This window comes from Taudactylus pleione, unplaced genomic scaffold, assembly GCF_031769625.1.
Source record: "Taudactylus pleione unplaced genomic scaffold, aTauple2 ptg000042l, whole genome shotgun sequence".
Lineage (NCBI taxonomy): Eukaryota > Metazoa > Chordata > Amphibia > Anura > Myobatrachidae > Taudactylus > Taudactylus pleione.
Window position 1 is genome coordinate 1817943 of NW_028284444.1, and position 20580 is coordinate 1838522.

The 20580-nt window shown below is 43.5% G+C and overlaps 1 protein-coding gene across 1 annotated transcript in view; it reads left to right on the top strand.

The window, feature by feature from the left end:
- The window catches only part of LOC148537906 (putative pleckstrin homology domain-containing family N member 1), a 72476-nt gene that overhangs the window by 27861 nt on the left and 24035 nt on the right, over window positions 1-20580 (top strand). The window contains exons 3-7 of the mRNA XM_088460101.1: window positions 5006-5062; window positions 7881-8027; window positions 8494-8580; window positions 17325-17397; window positions 19436-19578. Coding sequence (XP_088316227.1) covers window positions 5006-5062; window positions 7881-8027; window positions 8494-8580; window positions 17325-17397; window positions 19436-19578 — 507 coding nt within the window. The remainder of the gene's footprint in view (window positions 1-5005; window positions 5063-7880; window positions 8028-8493; window positions 8581-17324; window positions 17398-19435; window positions 19579-20580) is intronic.

The window sequence follows — 20580 nt, forward strand, 5'->3', positions numbered from 1 at the left end:
ACTACTGGGGGCACTGCATAGGGGGGCTACTACTAGGGGCACTACTGGGTGTACTACTAATGGGGGCATTAAATAAGGGGCAGTGCATAGGGGGGACCACTACTAGGGGCACTGCATAGGGGGGACTACTACTGGGAACTATATAAGGGGCACTACTGGGGACATTGCATAGGGGGGCTACTACTGTGGGCACTGCATACGGGGGGACTACTACAGTGGGCACAATATAAGGGGCACTGCTGGGGGCACTGCATAGTGGGAACTGGGGGCACTATAAAAGAGGCACTACTGGGGGCACTGCATAGGGAGGACTACTATGGGGGGCACTATATCAGGGGCATTGCATAGGGTGGACCACTACTGGGTGCACTGTATAAGAGGCACTACTAGGGGCACTGCATAGGGGGACCACTACTAGCGTCACTGTGTAAGAGGCAATACTGGGGGCACTGTCTAATTGGTACTACTGTGGGCACTGTATAAGGGTGCATTACTGGGGCACTGTATAAGGGGCACTACTGGGGGCACTGTATAGGGGCACTACTACTGGGGGCACTGCATAAGGGGCATTGCTACTGGGGACATTGCATAATGGGAACTACTACAGTGGGCATTGCAAGAGGGACACTACTACTTGGGGCATTAAGGTACATATGGAATGGAAAAGAATGTTCCCAGAGTGACGAGAAACGGTGGTGTGTAATGTTGCCACGCCACCCTTTTCCAGTGATCACGCCCCTTGTGGCTTGTGACCACGCCCACTTTTTGTGTGCACCTACTTGGGGGGCTCCATTCTTTTACTTGCATTGGGCTGAAAATACCCTAGTTATGCCACTGGCAACAAATGCATTCGAATTAAGAATCAAATCAAATGTAAAAGACCTCTGTAATATAGCAGAGAAAAATAAAGTTTTGCTTAAATATGCACATGAAATCATAATACAGTATATGCAAAAGAAATCACCAACTAGCACCAGTGGAGCAACTGCAAACAGACAATCACAAATTGTTCACCTGTGCGGTGACCATCATCTAGAATTTGCACCTGACCCTGATCACCAGTAATTAGAGACGAGCAGTTCAGTTTTTGATCTTCCCGCCAAATTCAGATCTAAAGGCTCCCATACATCAGAGATGGATTGCAGCAATTGTGCAATTTGCAATCGATTGTGTATAAAAATCTGCAATGTATGGGCTTCACAGATCGCAGATTGCAACCAAAAAGTGATTGGAATTGTTTAATCAGATTGTCCAACATGTTGGATTTCACAGATCGATTGGGGCTGTAGATTGCTAGTGTATGGACATGATCAGCAGATTTGCAGACCGTTTCTAGCAAAATGATGGGCCTTTCAAGATTGCCAGATCTGTGTTTGCTGCAATCGATCTGCAAATGACTGAAAAAGATCTGTAGTGTATGGGCGCAGATTGCTCGATTGGGAAATCCTAAGATCGGGCAATAAATCTTCAAATTGTTCAATTGTGGTTTTCAGATTGCTGATGTATGGGGGCCTTTAGAACGAGGCAAAATGTCACAGACAAAAATTAAATTTTGTCCATTAAAGATGATGTTTTGCCTCCTTCTGAGATCCAAACTTGGCAGGAAGATCCGAGCCAAAACCAAACCGTTCATCTCTACATGTAATATGGCTTGCTCAGGCATATATGCATCTTTGTCTCAGTCTCTATTTGTCCGCAATTGCAAGAAAAAGTATTTACTATACTCAGCCTGCAATAAAATGGCCCCATCCAGCATATCCAGGAGCAAGAAAACGAAAGTGGCAGAAGAACATAGATCTACATGGGCACACATATGTGTACGCAGACTGCTTTTAATTTAACATGCACAGAGCAAATTCATGCAAGATATGCCAATACAGTGTAGTACTCACTCACTCTGCATCTAGCCCTAGAAATGCAGAAAGAATGTAAATACATATGCTCATATGCATTTCTTATTAGTTATAGGAAATAGTTTAGCCAAGTCCTTTTATTAAATACAGTACAGTGCATTTATATACGAAAACTAACTGTAACCCATAACAACGAGCCAGGATTTTGTAATTAATAAAAGAATTGGAATGACAGCAAATGACTGATTTCAGACAATTTTAGTACATTACCTGTTTATCAGTTTTCATAAATCTCTCCCTATATATTTTACCTTTATAACAAATATAGCTATGCTGTTTTATAGACATTTTCTGCAATTACGTCACTAAGATAACACAGCGGCTTTGTATCTTTGTATTGCATTGAAAATATATATATTTGAATTGAGAAAAAATTTGCAAACATGATAGAGTCAGTACTACATTTACTATTATACATTGCTGTAACAAGTTTCTGCATATAGATCGCCTCCGGTGCAGCAGCGAAGCTTATCTTTTTACCATAAGAAAGCACAACAAGAAGTTTGAGAAGGTGCTGTAAGCATCCACACTGCGTTGCTTAACATAACAATATGACACAGCTGGAGAATACTGTACATTAGAAATGTGCTTAAGGGTAAAACAGTTATTGTTCTGAGTCATTTACAAATCTGTAAACATTATTAATTACTTTCTAACTAAAATAAAGATCCAAAAAAATGCTAATTGTTGAGTTCCCAGACAAAATTTGTTATAAATAAATATTTTGTAACTGTAAGGGCTCATTCTCATATAAATGCTGAAGTGCTCAGTGCAGAAAAACACAGCACATGGGGAATAGAACAATGAACTCAATGTCAGCCTCCTCCCTTTACCCATTCATTACAATGATAATAATAAATTCCTCCTTCACTTTCCCAACTTGCCACCTGTGCACTTTAATTCACTCCCTTAAAATGGCAAGCAATAGATCAGTACATCTGTGGTTAGCAAAGTAGCTGACCGTCTTTAGATGGGTTGGGTATGAAATACTGGCAGCTGAATGACTGCTGTGAAAATACTGACAGTAGCATCCCAATGCTGGGAATCCTGACAGGGGTCTGGTAAGTATTCTAACCCTCCCCCCTTCTCCCCCTAACCCTCTCTTCTTGCACCCTAGTCCTACCCCTTCCCACCCCGCACCTTACCCTTCCCTGTTAATTGCCTAAAACTAACCCTCCCCTCTTGGTGCCTAAACCTAATCGTCCCCCCTTAGTGCCTAACCCTAACCACCCCCTAGTGGTGCCTAACCCTAACCCTCCCCCCTTGGTGCCTAAACCTAACCCTCCCCCCTTAGTGCCTAACCCTAACCCCCCCAGTGGTGCCTAACCCTAACCCCCCTGTGGTGCCTAACCATAACCCCCCCTGTGGTGCCTAACCCTAACCCCCCCGTGGTGCCTAACCCTAACCCCCCCTATGGTGCCTAACCCTAACCCCCCGTGGTGCCTAAAACTAACCCTCCCCCTCCGTGGCTAACAGCTAAGGGCACCCCAGATTACCTACGATCGGAAAGCCGTCTGTCGGGATTGCGGTGTTGGTCTGTGGGCTGGCGTCGGGATTTAGCCATCTATGTTAAATCCTGAGCCGGGATTCCAACACCAGGATTTCAACAGACTACGTTCCGCCCATTGGTATTTTAACTACATTCCCTTTAGACAACCTTCATTTTTTGTTTCTATTTTCCCTCCTGCAATTTTATTTAAATACATTGCCTTATTGTATATGTCTTCCTTACTTTTACACTTTCCTGCAAGGTTTACATACCAACTATTGATATTTGGTTATTCTTGTTGCTTTTAGACACAACAAATAATTACTTTGCACATTTTAATAAAACTGTGTTTACAGAACAAGGTGCAACATAAATATAAATAGGCATTAAGGAGCTGATGCAAAGTTGCACCCATATCTGTTTTACGGATAGATCTTGCAGGGGGAGGGTTAGGGTTAGGCTGCGGGGAGGGGGAGGGTTAGGGTTAGGCTTCGGGGAGGAGAGGGTTAGGGTTAGGTTGTGGGAAAGGTGGGTTAGGGTTAGGGTAAGGATTACTTATGAATTTCTGTCAGTATTCTGACTGTCAGGATGCTGTTGTCTGTATTTTGACCCTCGGCACCCTGACCGCCCGTGATCCCATACCCAACCCCTTGAGGCTGCAGGGGCAGTTGCGTTTTAAGAAATGAATGCGCTCATGCAAATTTTAGTGTGGGCCACCCCAAAATGGTGCAGCTATATATGCAGAAGATAGCAATGACTGTGACACAATACAAGAGTCCTTGCTGTATTGTACGCACTCATGTGCCATATATCCTGCAATCTCTCCAGAAATTTGGCTCCAGTAATATAGTTGGTGCTAACCTCAGCCCAATTGGACATTGTTCGGGGCTGCAGGGTGTGCAATGTTGGCCACTCTTCATCTAGGAGCCCATGTGCACTACGCTCCCTACACTGCACTGCTGCACCCATAATAAATGATACGCAACAGGGCATTCATATTATCAGAGAATTATCTGATTTTGGACAGACCTCTTGGGCCATAAAACTGTGATGTTAAAACACAAGTGGCCGCAACTCGCCAACACAATTTTTTCAGTGCTCTAAATAAAAATTGCTGATTGTATTAAACTATGAGTTCATAAATCACCACCAAACACGGTGAAAAGACATTGCCTAGAAATGCGATGGATGTGACAAGTGAGGTAGCTTTGGGTACCAGGATAAAACAATAAGTACGATCCTAATCAATCAAAGTCATTTCTGTGCCCCATTTTTTAAAAGAAAAACAGGATGTGTTTACCTCTTATATTTTCATAAATGTATGTGTAAAACTAGATCTGCTTAGCTAATGACGCACCCTGATTTTGTCTTGAGACAAATATCTGTATGAGACACCATTTATGGCTCAGCTATTTCAGTATACACTATGTATAAAACAAATGTTGCTTTGGAAAGAATTCATATCTTATGAACAATTAATGTGAAACACTGAGGCCCCTGGTTCATTTCCAACTTCAGCACTTTCTGTACGGATTCTGTATGTTCTCCCCACATTTCTGTACTACAAATGATCACTAACTTTATTGTTTATCTATCTCTGCAGATAATGACCCCTGGCCGTGCGGATTCTCATACAATACATACACAGTTTGTGTCTAAGGTAAATTCATATATTAACTAGCTTTAGATTACTGTAATGAGGATTTGTATGTTAAAACAATAGACTGTAATAAAACACACAATAATTCTAAAATGAATGTTGTATGTATGTGTAACACATGCTTAGTTCTGCTTGATTGTTGACAGTGGTCCAATTTTATTCTTTATGAGCAATCTTCTTGGTGGAGATATAAGTTAAAAAGTAAGCGCACATATGCTGCAAGCAGCGGCGGCTCCTTACCTCTCTGGCCGGGGGGGGGTCTGCATCGTGATCTCCTCTTCTCTGCCCCTGCCCTCCCAGTGATTATTGGCTGGTGGGGCCGGAGTGGGGCTTAAGTTGACGTAGCTCGTAAACAGGCTGGTTGTTAGGGACTGCATCATCTGCAGCCCCTGGAAGCCCGATAGGGCTGCCGTAATAGCAGGCGGAGTGACTTACCATGGAAACACTCTCTCTGCTATTGCAGTCCGGACTGGCAATCCCAGGGGGAGAAAACACCTCCCTCTGGGACTGCACTCGGACTGCCTGTCTGGCTGTGATCAGCAGGGAGTGCTTCCAATGGGAAGTCACTGCCACTGCTAGGCAGTCCCTGTGGGTGGATGATGTTACTGGGGGGCTGCAGCCCCTAGGGAAAATCCACCACTGGTTGTAAGCAGCAAATTTACACAAATAAGCAGTATGAGAATAATATAAAACCCATGTGAGATATAATAAAGGTATTTTATTTCAAAGCAATGTAACAAAAATGTGTGCACATCTGAAAAGATGCATCTCTTCTATAGTGGATACATAATCAATAATGACACTTTCTATATGAGTCTAAAAGAATCTGCAGTATTGATAAAGGGACTGCACAATCTGCAGAGTGATTTCCATTCAGTCCTATGTCACCTACATCACCCACAGACTCACATTTGGGGAAAGCGAATCACCAAGACTTTAAAGGGGACTGTAATAAGCTGCAGAGAACATCTTACCCCACCTGATAAACATTTCCCACATCCACTTGGACTATCAGGTGTGAAAACGGTCAAACAATCATCATTTTAGAAATCAAAAGCTACAACCTCAGTAATGGTCAATGGTTAAAACCTGTGATTTGCAGCTCCTCTGAGGCTAACATGTATAGTCAGGGGCAGATAGTTTCTCCTCCATCCGCTACTGCAGTCTCTTCCTTCTACCTGTTCCCAGGAGAGCTAGATATGGGGTAAGACAGGGGTGGAGAGAGAGATGGGGAACAGGGGATTAGAGATGGGAGGAAAAGGAGAAAAAAACAACTAGTGCCATCTAGTGTAGTATTATGGGATTACATTTCTGTGCTCATGAATAATAGTGAAAACGATTAAAAAAGACTTGCCTCAAAAATAAATAAAACAATGTTTATTTGGAGCTCCTTGTCTCAAATTGGGGAGCTTTGCTCCTTGATTTCTTAATCAGACATCGATAAAACTCCCAGAGTATCCAAAAGATAAAAATAATATATAGTAGTGCAACAATATTAAAGCCACGGACCGTGCAAAAATGAGAAAGGCGTTTTCTTTTGCCAATAGTGAAGTAGGTTCACTTAATTCATTGTGTTCATAAAAATGTGATAATATTAACTACATACCAGAATTCCATCTTAAACAGAACCTTGCACAATCCTGTGAAAACACTGCCTAATTTCATATATACATACCAAATGCAATATTCTGTACTGCTCACTTTACAGATTAATCAAGGATTAAGGATGGAATTTAAACATGTAGAAAGAGGAGAGCTGGCATAGCGTAAACCTTTTTACAGCCATTTAGTACACACAAATACACACAAATAAAGCATGATAGCCGTACATCAGAATAAAAATAAAACAATCATTTCTTTTTAGAAAACAAAGGCAACTACTTCAGTCCTGGCAAGCCTCCAAGATCAATGATTAAAACCTGTGACAGGTTAAAACCTGTCTACCGGAAATCAGTGTTGTTTAAAGGGAATCGGTAGGAAATACCGACAGTCGGGATCAGTAGAGGCTCCAGGGGAGGGGCTGCAGCTCAGTCCAAAATTCATTTAGGGGAACTACTTCAACTGCCAGTGAGTCCCGGCCATCTATGTTTGGCAGCGTTTGAAAAGTTGGTGTGGCTCCCCTATTTGAATTTTGGACTGCGCTGCAGCCCCACCTCTAGAGCCGCCACTGGTCAGGATCTTGGCGGTCAGAATCCCGATGCTTGGACAGGGTTAACATACCAACACTTGTTGGTTGGTATGCTAACCCTCCCCCTCTCCCTACCCTTACCCTCCCTCTTTGGTGCCTAACTCTAACCTCCCCCCTAGTGCCTGAACCTAACCCTCCCCTAGTTCCTGACCCTAACCCCTAAACCTATCCCCCCTGTTACTTACCTTTGGCATCCCAGCAGTCGGGATGCCGGCGCCGGGATGCTGAATGCATACCGTTTAAAGCAACATCCAATAAAGAGAGTGGAGATCCTTGGTAAGGGTCCAACTCATTTCGCCCTGTGTAACCTTGGACTCTCTGATGTAGTCTTATTGAATGGTTGGTCCTGGTCCTGTCCACTCTTCTACACTGTTAACACTGCAATGTTATGAAATCATGTGCGCTTCAAAGTAGAGGAAGCCTGTGAAGGGGAGCAGGATGCTGGATACTGGGCACATCTTTTGGGTGCTGGGAACCTCTCCAGGTATCCTTGAAGCTGAAAATAGTCATATTTAACAAATTTAAATATAAGACATGGAGTTAATGATTATGTAAATAAAACCATTATGAGAGAGAAACCCCTTATCTGCAGGTATTTAAAACTTCATTCTTATAATGCTATCATTTCAGCCTATCCTATTTTGGGGGCGAACACGTGAGGATTTAAATCATATGATTTTAACCGAGCCAATCCGAAGCTGGGAAGGACAGGACATTACATCTTATGGAAGTGTGGTCATGTCGTCACTGGCTGTCATGCAAATAAGTCACACTCAGGTAACTAAGTTTAATACACCTTACACACATTCTTGCTTAAATAACTGCAATAGATTCTAATGACCTGGACTTCACTTACTTAAACTCTGACCTCTATAAACAAAGAAACAAACAAATAATAATAATAATTATTAAAATATTTTTGAGGGTTATTTGTAGCAAAATAAATGTCCATATTGCAGATATAAAATTAAAATAAAAAGGAGAGTCAGTATTAGCAGACAAAAGTGATACGAATGCATTTATCTGTAGCATTCTTCTTCTTTCAATAGTTTGCAATATACAGTAATAGGGAACGGGTGGCTCAATTATATAAACATGCAGCTGAAGGGGCGAAAATATATATTTGATTGTTGTTTTTTTATGCTGCTTGGCATAAGTAGGAGAACAAAAACCATTGCTAAGGTGAAATAATAAGGGACCTTTCTCCCGTCTCTGAGATAACAGTCACATTTATCCTCCACAGGAGATGTCAGAGTGCTTTATGGTTCTGTTTCCATTTCACTTGCTAATCTTGTCCATGGATCATCAAGAGAGGAGATTCATTTATCAGGTAAAATCACATTTAGCTGTTAAAGTACACAACATTCACCATCTATAATTCTCTTTTGTGGTACTCTGCTTATTTATTGCATTACTAATCTTATTGTAAATCTCATATTAGTGCATCATTTGTAAGATATGAATGGTAACTTGCAACTTTATATCTTTTTTGGCCATTGAGATCTTACAATCACCCCAGTTAATTTGCTTTAAAGTTGTTTAAAGGTCACGTGTGGTATTAGAAAGATTAAAAGCATAAGGATATTATATTTAGGTAAGCGCACATACTTTGCATAGCACATTTATAGGTGCTCACCTACATCCCCATGTTTATAAGTAGCCAGGAAACTTGACCTGCTCTGACCTTTGCAATTTTAAGGGTTCTTCTGGAATGAAGCATGTTGGAAACAGTAAAGGTATCACATGAAGGTACCATCTACTGTCACTTTAGGATCACCCCTCTTTATTAATTTCATCATTTCTATTATTACGCTAACATTTTGCATGGTTTAACTTCAGTTATACCTTAAATGCAACATGAAAGTGAGGGGACTGTTAGATGAGTCACTTGCTGTATAATGGTGGATTTGTTTGTTACTGCTTATCTCTGGCTTTGCCTTGCATGTGGGCAAGGGGGATGCCCTAAGCACAAGGACTCGCTGTGTATAAATGAACTGGTGTAGTGAAAACAAGGCTGTCTAGTGTTAGGGTTGGTTTGGAATGATTTATTTTTAAGATTTGATGCAGTGCACTCTATCACTATACTATTACTAGGGGTAAATTTACTAAAGTGAGAGTTTTTAGAAGTGAGATTAAAAGTGATGTTGCCCATAGCAACCAATCAGATTCTACTTAACATTTAACTAGCACATTCTAGAAGAAAATAGCTAGAATCTGATTGGTTGCTATGGGCAACATCACTTTTAAAACTCACTTCTAAAAACTCTCACTTTAGTAAATTTACCCCCTAGTATTTATCAAGCTTTTTTCATCCATTATGTAGAAACTGCCTTTACTACTTAATGTTATGTATTGTTGTTATGTATTGTTGCTATGTACTAATAGAGAGCTGAGAAAAAATAAGTAGTGCTAATAGACAATAGATGAATATTAACAATTTAATAAACACACAAATAAGATAAAAACAGTTAAAATATTGCAATATTGTGCATTTAGCTATATGGTTGCCAATTTCAATGAACAACAAATGCAAGAAGGTGGGATAATAGGGTAACTTATATAAACCCTGCGACTAATTAGATTCCCCCTAAGTGTCTTCTTGCAAATGGTTTCAAAAAGAGAAGGACACGATTGTCTGTAGCTGGTGTACTTTCACACAGATTAAAATATAACTTTCATTGAAGAGTAATTAAAAAGTAGTCAAATATAGTTTTTATTTTGTGGAAAATGAGAAGACAGCAAAATATAACAACAGATGTGATAGGGAACAAAAATGTGTATTAAAAACTTGTTTGCCTGTGTGAATTGCAATTAAATAAAGATTTCCTTGTATTTAGGGCCTGATTCAGCAGCGATCGTAAATGCAATGACATACGCAGATCGAGCAACTGCTAGCCATTGCGCATGAACTGCACTGTGCGTCTGCTGCGATTGCACTGCGATTATGGATGCACGGAGGAATCCATCGCAGGGTGAGTGACAGGCTGTGAATGTTTGGGGGTGGTGACAGGGGAGTGGTCGGAGGAACGCAGGCGTGCCTGTTCATTTGTACGCCGTTGCTTGGGCGTGCATAACTGAGCCGCTGCGATTGCATATGCAGCCTGAGAACCCAATGCGTGCGACGAGACTTGCAGTGTCTGAGGCTGGTCAGACTTGATGCAATTGCTGCATGTGCGTCGATGTGCGTCGATGGTACCGATGTTTAAACAGAAGAGCGACGGTGGACGGATATGAGAAAGCAGCAGGGGGCGGTGCTATGGCAAGCATTAACATATTTTTGCAGCTGCTTTCCGTGCGATTTCACAGCTACGATCGCAATTGCCATCCGTAATGAATCAGGCCCTTATTTAAGTATATGTACAGTAGTGTCCTTTATGGTTCTGTAGCTATTTGAAAAGTGGGTCCTGGTAAGCTTGTAGAAGTATCATTGTGTAAAGAATTCTTCTCCAAGAAATGTCATATAGTAATTAATTTGTAAGGAACAGGGATTTTGTATCCTAACAAAGAGATACGCTTAATTATATATAACCTGATGGAAACTTAGGGCCTGATTCAGAGCCACTCGTAAGCGGCCGCTCGTTCGCTCCGAGCGATGTTTGCCCAACTGCGCATGCGTACGGATCGTAATACGCATGCGCGAACCAGTCAGTGCGGCCAAAATTCATGTGCTCGCAAAATAGCGAATGCCTGATAATTTGAGTGACAGAATGAGGCGTATGTGGGTGGTAACAGGGGAAGGTGCTTGAAAACGGGGAGTGGAGATCCGATCGCAGGCGTGCTTAAAGGTCAAAACGGGCGTTTTATGGGTGTGCAGCAGCGTCATTGACCACGTCACTGGGTTATTTAATAGCCAGAACTGCTCGCAAAATTGTGGTAGCAAAAACCAACCACAAGAATAGCGAGCAGTTCCCACCCTGGTCGATGTACTCGATTAATCTAATAAATAGCGGACATGACGTAGGATGCGAGCGGCCAGGGGGCGTAGTTTCCCAAAAAATGACCGCAAGTTTTGTTCGCTCGTTCAGACCTAGAGGCGTGAACAGACCGCAAACAGCGAACGGTTCATTTGAATAGCCACCCCTATTTTCTGGACGAGCGAGCGCTAATTGCGTCCGGCTCTGAATCAGGCCCTTAGTCAGTTGATACAAAATATACAATTCATTTGGGTTGGTAACCTTGTGGTTGCTCTGATAATGTCCTAAACTAACCTAAAACTACATGGGACTGCTTTTAATTAACGCTTTAATAAAGTTATATTTTATTGTCATACTCACTAGTGCAGTAAGTATTGTCTGGGTTGATCACTGTATGCTTGCAAACGGGCTCCTTTAAATACATAAGGGCAGATTGTATTATATGGTAGCCCACTTTGTGCATTATCAGCTTATCACGGTAGGCTGGTTCTGCTCAAACCTCCATAGGCTGCAAATCAAATCAGCCTCTATCAGTAAACGGGCAGGAGCCAGCGAAAGGGGTCCCTATGGCTTCTTCTCTTAACTGAGGGCCTAATTCGATGTTGGCCCACTGCGCATGCGCTCGACGGACCCGGCTCCGTCGTGCGCATGCGCGAGACCTGGATAGGCAACGGCAAGCCGTCGCTATGGGTCTCGCTACAAAGGGGGCGTGCTGTCATTGGTGAGTGACAGCACGCCCCCTTTGGTGGGCGTGCCGGGGGCGTGGCTGCCCAGACGGACGGCCCTGATTCAGAGCGAGCGCTCTGTCAGAGTGTCCGGCTCTGAATCAGGGCCTGAGTCTGCTCCATAAGCTGTGCATTTGTAGGCTCACTCCAAGCAATGTAAGTACAGTAAAAGCCTCATATGCGTACATACACAAGTGGTACTGTGCATGTAATAAAAAACATTCCTGTCATTCTCTAACTCTCATGATTGTTTTTGAATAAAGGTTAAACTTAGCAGTGTTTATCAAGAAAAACTAAAAGTTACGCTATTGATAGGGATGATTAAATGTCCCATTAATTCACAATTATCAATAGACCATTTCCAAAAAAAAATTTTGCCACCACATACCAAGGAGCACTTTTAGTTTTAAGTGGTTGTGTCTAAGGGCCTGATTCCTTAAGTATTGCTATTGCTAAAGCTTACGCAGATGGCCGATTGTTGCATACTTTGCATGCGTATGTAACTATGTATCGATGTTCATTTGCGCTAAGGCACCACTACTATCACACTGCGATTATGGAGACCACGGAGAGCCATCGCAGAGTGATTGACGGCAGCGAGGGGGTGGTGACGGGGGGGTGGTCGGAGAAACTCAGACGCGTCTGTCTGTTTGAACGCCGCTGCGTGGGCATGCATAATTTAGCCAGTGTGATTGCATATGCAGCTTGAGCACTTACTGTGTGCAACGATGTTAGCAATTCCTAACTATGGTCAGGGCTGCTGTAGTTCTGTATGAGGGGCCAATGGTACTCGATGTTACCGATGTTTATGGAGGTGTGCAAGATATTACGGATGTGAGACAGCGGTAATCGGAGGCAGTGGGCGTCTCTATGCCGGCACAGCAACGGCATTGCGATAGCATTCATTAGCATATTTTCGAAGCAGACCTGTGTGCGTTTACGCAGCTGCGATCGCAATAGCGTTCCTTAATTAATCAGGCCCTGAGTGCTGAAAAGAGTTTGTACTGAGTGGATCAGTCAGATACATGGGTGTTGTATATTTCTGTGCGCTTCAGTTGTGTTTTTCTCAAATAAAGTAAATTTTATGGAGTGGAAGCATCCATAGATGGCAAAGAACATCCCTGAAAGTGGCCCCTCTCTAACCTTTTATCACATTGCAGCAATTTTGCTCCTTAAAAGTGCTGAAGTGCAACCAGGAGCGCCGAGCGGGGTACTTTTTCACCTGTGCCAGGGCTTGCTGGAGGGGTCCACAGCAATCTCCTCTCCCTGCATGATGTGAAGGTGGGGGGTGCAATTGCACTGATTCCCCCCCCCCTCCCCGACTGGATCTATACCCCCCTGTGCAGTGTGGTGCAACGCATACTATTTTATTTCATAGTTTTCTGTAGGGAGCGTGGGCATGCCTCTATGATTAGGCCATGCCCCCTACAGCACCTGGGTCCGGTCGCACTCTCACACCCTGAGTGCAATTACTACCTAATAGAACATCATACATAGCTAGTTTAGATTTGATTATAATACTATAATAGCAAATTATTGTTAATATAAGTGCTGTATAAACTCCTGTGAATAATTTCTCTATGAATAGTGAGTTCTGAGGTCAGTACTTACAGTACATCAGTTCTGATTTCATCACTTCCCTGTTCATTAGGAAATGTGTGTTACTGTATAAAGAAGAGTGAACCTGTAACTTGATTTGGGTGGCCTGTATAATCACTGTGCTTGCAGCCTTGTGGATATATATATATATATATATATATATATATATATATTAGGGGTGTGCACCGGCCACTTTTCGTGTTTTGGATCTGGATCTTTCTTCGTGTTTTGGATCTGGATTGGTTTTGCCAAAACCACCCTTCCGTGTTTTGGGTTCTGGGTTTTGTGTTTTGGATCTGTATTTTTTTGAAAAAAAGCATAAAAACAGCTAAAATCACAGAATTTGTAGGTTTTTCTGCTCCTATGCTATTATTAACCTCAATAACCTTAATTTCCACTCATTTCCAGTCTATTCTGAACACCTCACACCTCACAATAGTGTTTTTATGTCCAAAAGGTTGCACCGAGGTAGCTGGATGACTATGCTAAGCGACACGAGTGGGCGGCACAAACACGTGACCCATCTAGGCGTGAAACTGCAGTGGCAGACAGGATGGCAGTTTGAAAAACTAGGACCCAAACTGTACATAATGCAAAGAAAAAAAAGAGGTGCAAGATGGAATTGTCCTTGGGCCCTCCCACCCACTCTTATGTTGTATAAACAGGACATGCACACTTTAACAAACCAATCATTTCAGCGCCAGGGTCTGCCACACAACTGTGGCTGAAATGATTGGTTCGTTTGGGCCCCCACAAAACAAGCTGGCAATTAATCTGTCCCTGCACAAACTGGCTCTACGGAGGCAAGATGTCATCCTCATCCTCCTCATCCACCGATTCCTCACCCTCTTCAGTGTGTACATCCTCATCCTCACAGAGTATTAATTCGTCCCCGCTGGAACCACAGGTCCCTCTGTACGTTCTGGAGGCTGGTCTCCCTGGAAGAGTTGATAATTCATTTTATGAACATCGTCTTCTCCACATTTTGTGGAAGCAACCTCCTACGCCTTTCGCTGACAAGGTTCCCGGCTGCACTAAACACTCTTTCGGAGTACACACTGGAGGAGGGGCAACTCAGGTAAAATAGAGCCAGTTTGTACAGGGACCTCCAAATTGCTTCTTTTTCCTGCCAGTACAGGTACGGACTGTCTGACATGCCTACTTGGATGCTGTCACCGATGTAATCCTTTAACAGACAGACGCACGCTTGTCGCTGCTGCTTTGAGGATGCAAGTGCGGCTACAGCCCACACAATTCACAAAGACAGAAAAAAAAAAAAGAATATTTTTATTGTTTGTGGAGCGCACTTTGAGGGTTACACCACCCTTTAACAGACAGACGCACGCTTGTCGCTGCTGCTTTGAGGATGCAAGTGCGGCTACAGCCCACACAATTCAAAAAGACAGTAAAAAAAAGAACAATATTTTTATTGTTTGTGTAGCACACTTTGAGGGTGTCACCACCCTTTAACAGACAGACGCACGCTTGTCGCTGCTGCTTTAAGGATGCAGGTGCGGCTACAGCCCACACATTTCACAAAGACCGAAAAAAAAAGAACAATATTTTTATTGTTTGTGTAGCACACTTTGAGGGTGTCACCACCCTTTAACAGACAGACGCACGCTTGTCGCTGCTGCTTTGAGGATGCAAGTGCGGCTACAGCCCACACAATTCACAAAGACAGAAAAAAGAAGAAGAATATTTTTATTGTTTGTGTAGCACACTTTGAGGGTGTCACCACCCTTTAACAGACAGACGCACGCTTGTCGCTGCTGCTTTGAGGATGCAGGTGGAATCTAGACGGGATTTGGAACCGGGGACACACTACCTCCATCAATTGTCTAAATCCCACTGCACTAATGGCGGATACCGGACGCACGTCTAACACCAACATAGCAGTCAAGGCCTCAGTTATACGTTTTGCTTCAGGATGACTGCTGTCGTACTTCATCCTCATCGCTAGGGACTGTTGGAGGGTCAATTGTTTAGTAAAAGTAGTGATGTTCCTACTTCCTCTCTGGGATGATGAACAACTCCCAGCAGCAGCAATAGCACTAGGAGGAAGTGGTTCTTGATCTTTCCCTATTTTATTTTTATCGGAGAAAGTTTGGTCCTCCATTTATGTTATATTGATATATACGTGCGGCTAAAGCGCACACAAACACAGAAAATAATTTTTTATTTTTGCTGGAGAGTAGTGCACTTTGTGGGTTACACCACCCTTTAAGAAATGAGCCAGCCGGCTCTTTAGTTATGGGACACAGGCGCACGCTTGGCGCTGCTCCTTTGTTGATGCACGTGCAGCCACAGTGCACACAAGTCACAAATACAGAAAATATATATTTTTTTGGTTTGGAGTGTACTTTGGGGGTTACAGCACCCTTTAACGGTCAAGCCAGCCGGCCCTTTACTTATGACACAGGCGCACGCTTGGCACTACTTTGTTGATGCACGTGCGGCTACTGCGCACACAATTCACAAACACAGAAAATAATTTTTTTTTTGGTTTGGACTGGAGTGTACTTTGGGGGTTACAGCACCCTTTAACGGTCAAGCCAGCCGGCCCTTTACTTATGACACAGGCGCGCGCTTGGCACTACTTTGTTGATGCACGTGCGGCTACTGCGCACACAATTCACAAACACAGAAAATCATTTTTTTGGGGTTTGGACTGGAGTGTACTTTGGGGGTTACAGCACCCTTTAACGGTCAAGCCAGCCGGCCCTTTACTTATGACACAGGCGCACGCTTGGCACTACTTTGTTGATGCACGTGCGGCTACTGCGCACACAATTCACAAACACAGAAAATAATTTTTTTTTTGGTTTGGACTGGAGTGTACTTTGGGGGTTACAGCACCCTTTAACGGTCAAGCCAGCCGGCCCTTTTACTTATGACACAGGCGCACGCTTGGCACTACTTTGTTGATGCACGTGCGGCTACTGCGCACACAATTCACAAACACAGAAAAAATATAATTTTTTTAGCACTTGGGGGGAGCACCCCTGACGGACAGAGCACCCCCTGGACAACACTACAGCACCCCTTTAGGACTGGGACACTGCACAGGACTTTGGAGTGGACACAGCCCCTATGGAGAACTGACTGCACAACACAGTCCAGCCAGCCCCTATGGACTTTGAAGTAGTGGACACAGCCCCTATTAACAACAGCAGCACAGCACAACACAGCCAGCCCCTATGGACTTTGAAGTAGTGGACAACAGCAGCACAGCGCAGCACAGCACAGCACAACACTACTCTGCACTACACTACACTACACTACACAGCCCAGCCAGCCCTAACTCCCACCCTCCCTCTTCACTGTCCACAGCCGAGTGAGAAAATGGCGCCAACGCGGGTACCTTATATAGGATCCAAAACCCGCGAGACTCGGAAGGCGGGATGATGACGTTTTGCCTCGATTTCAGATCCGAGTCAGGCGGGAAAAGTCGAGCCTGACTCGGATCTGCCTCGGATCGGGGGGGCTCGGGGGGGTTCGGATTTCAGAAATCCGAACCCGCTCACCCCTAATATATATGTGGCCAGACTTATTGATGACATATAACATTTGTATAAGTTATAGTAGGGCTGGGCATGTGTTATTCCATTTATAATGGCTACTGTTTCCCTGGTTGCCTGTAAAAATATAAACATTTAAAAGGCCTTTTGCCATATCAAATGATTTAGCATGTACTGATTGACAGTACTACAATCATACAATACAATAGAGCTGGAATTGTTTTTATTTTATTTACCAGACAACATGACAACTTCCTGATTATGGTTGAACCTTCTGTATATTCCCTAACAATGGAGAGTTTATCTGATTTGCAGGGCCTTCTGCCTCTATCTGGAATGAGAGTGGTCTATGCACAAACAAAGACTGGCTATACCTTTGAAATCAGTGGTAAGTAATTAGACCAAGGTTTCCCAAGCTTGGTTCACTAAAGGTGCATACACACGTAAACATTTTTGTCCAACCATCCAACTAGTTAATTGGCTGGAATGAAAATCTGGTAATGTATGGGACATACTTGCCTACCCTCCCGATTTGGTCAGGAGCCTCCCGAAAATCGGGTGCCGCTCCCGGCCCCCCGGAAAGGTAGGCAAGTCTCCCGGCCCCAGCGACCCACCTGCATAAACCCCGGCAGCGGGGGGCCGATGACGCGATTTGCACTGAATCGCGTCATCGTAGTCCCGCCCCCTGCATCACAATGCCATTAATATCGGCATTGTGGAGAGGGGGCGGGGCTATGATGACGCGATCGCGCTGTCACGCCCCGTGCCCCGCCCCCAATAGCGTGTCATCCTCCTGACATGCCCCCTTTCCTCCCGCGACACGCCCCTTTTTTGCCGTGATAGATTTTCCCCTGTGATTGCCCGACAGCTCCCTCCCGGAAGGAGGGAGTTAAATGTCGGCAACCCTGGTATGGGAGTAACTGATGATCAGCAATTTGCTCTTAAATGCCAGAAAATAGATGAAAATGGTCGTCAGACAAGTCTGTTAAATGTTTGATCTAAATAATTTGTTCAAACATCAGTTTTTGTCCATTTTCCGGCGTTTGGGAGAAAATTGCTTTCATACCTTACCAGATTTTCATTCCAACCAATCAACTAGTTGGATGGTTGGACAGAAAATCTTTACTTGTGTATGCACCTTTACAGTCCAAGTTATAAGGATATCCATACTTGTGCACATATGGTATAATCAAACTGACTGAGGTACTAATTAAGTCACCTGTGCTTAAGCATGGATAGCTTTAAAACCTGGACTGTTAAGCTGGCCACACATCTAAAGATCATCTGTCCAACCAGCCAACTAGTTGATTGGTTGGAATGAAAATCTGGTAAGGTATACAGTCAGCAATTTTCTCCCAAACGCTGGAAAATGGACCAAAACTGTTGTTTGAACAAATAGTTTAGATCAAACATTTAACAAACTTGTCTGAACGACCATTTTCATCTGTTTTCTGGCATTTAGGAGCAAATTGCTGATCATCATTTACTCCCATTCCTTACCAGATTTTCATTCCAACCAATCCACAAGTTGGCTGGTTGGATGTAAGTTGGTCTAGTGTGTGGCCAGCTTTAGAGTGCCTTGAGGACTGAGGACCTGATTCAGAGCCGGTCGCTATTAGCGCTCGCTCGTTCAGAAAAAGGGGCTGGCTATTCAAATGAACCGTTCGCTCTTTGCGGTCTGTTGTCGCCTCTATGAACGAGCGAACAAAACATGCGGGCGTTTTTTTGATAAAAACGCACCCTGGCCATCATACGTCATGTCCGCTATTTATTAGATTAATCGAGTACATCGACCAGCGTATGAACTGCTCGCTATTCTTGTGGTTGGTTTTTCCTACCTCAAATTTGCGAGCAGTTCTGACTATAAAATAACCCAGTGACGTGGTCAGTGACGCTGCTGTATTAATTATGCACACCCATAAAACGCCCGTTTTGACCTTTAAGCACGCCTGCGTTCTGATCTCCACTCCCCGTTTTCAAGCACCTTCCCCTGTTACCACCCACATACGCCTCCTCCTGTCACTCATATTAGCAGGCATTCGCTATTTAGCGAACAAACAATTTTCGGCCGCTCTGACTGGTTCGCGCATGTGCAGTTGGGCAAACATCGCTCGGAACGAACGAGCGGCCGCTTACGAGCGGCTCTGAATCAGGCCCTGAGTTTGGGAACTACTTAATTAGACAAAATTGTATTGATGTCTATGTACTGTACAGATCAATGTCCATTATTGTGTCCTGGGATGGGCACAAGCTATCCTAGTACCCAAACAACACTGACAAACTTAGCATAGTACAGTACCACAATTATATTGTGGATCACTGCACTGCAGTCACTGTGAAACCATATCTCCCCTATCTGAGTAATTTTGACTGTGTCTTCCCTTGATCTCTAACGCTGATGGTATTTTCCATTATATGCTTTATAGGACCAATGACAGAACCACGCCAGGTGTCCTGCCTTAGTTCTAGTGAGAGGACTCTCTGGATCTCAGCTCTCCAACAGCACATCCAGGAAGCCAATATCCACTGCTCTCCCTCATCCCATCCTATCAGCATCTTATCATATCTGGTGAGATCTCAAAGAGTACAGGTGTGACACAGAAATACCAGGAAAACACACACACACATCAAACACATACTGATGTCCCATAGTGATATTATTGGGCTGACTAGTATCACCATAGCATGCTCTTGGACTAAACCATCTAGAGGGGAAATCTTCTCAAAAGTTAATAGAAGGGACCCATTTGTATATGGAATCAGAAAAGTTGAGTCTATTTAAGCACAGGTTTGGACTGATTTTATCAGCACTCTGCCCCATTGATTATATACATATTGTCCTACAATTGATAATGATATTATCCCATTAAGATTATAGCACCACTGCCCCCATGCTGCTCCCTATCTCTGTAACTCATTAGCTATGTAATACATCATCTCCTCAAAAACAGTAAAATACATAAAACCTTTCACAGGATTATGTTCCCTGTCTACATGATCACCATCTACCTTTATGATATAAGCACTTTCTGTGCCTACTTTTTGGAGTGAAAGAAACTCATCCTTTCATCTCTCCATCCCTTATAACTGTCTTGCTATTGGCAGGACATAATACATTTCAGTGATCTGTCTCGCCACCCTGATCGGGGCAGCTTTATTTCTGATTAGACGAGAACGATGGGAGGTATTGTCCATTCACTGGTGCTGTGCCATTGGTGCATGTGGCAGTGACTGGGTGTTTGGAGGGTAGAACAGGGCAGCCTAGTGCAGCCACGCCGCCCTCATTGTGATCCTGTCCTAATTCACTGACCTGGAATTTTGTAAGGTATCCTCTAAGTGTGAATCCTGTACATGGCAGGTGCTGTAAGAACTCTGTTTACAAGAGCTGATATATGCTTGGTGACTGCTGTTGTCAAACACATGTGTTGATGTAGAGTTGGATGTGTTTTTTGCATATAATACACATTTCCATACTACACATGCACACAAAATATTTTTACACTTCAACCAAAAGGAAGATTCTGATGCATTCTGGCCCTCATTCAGAGCCACTCGCTATCGGCAGTACGCT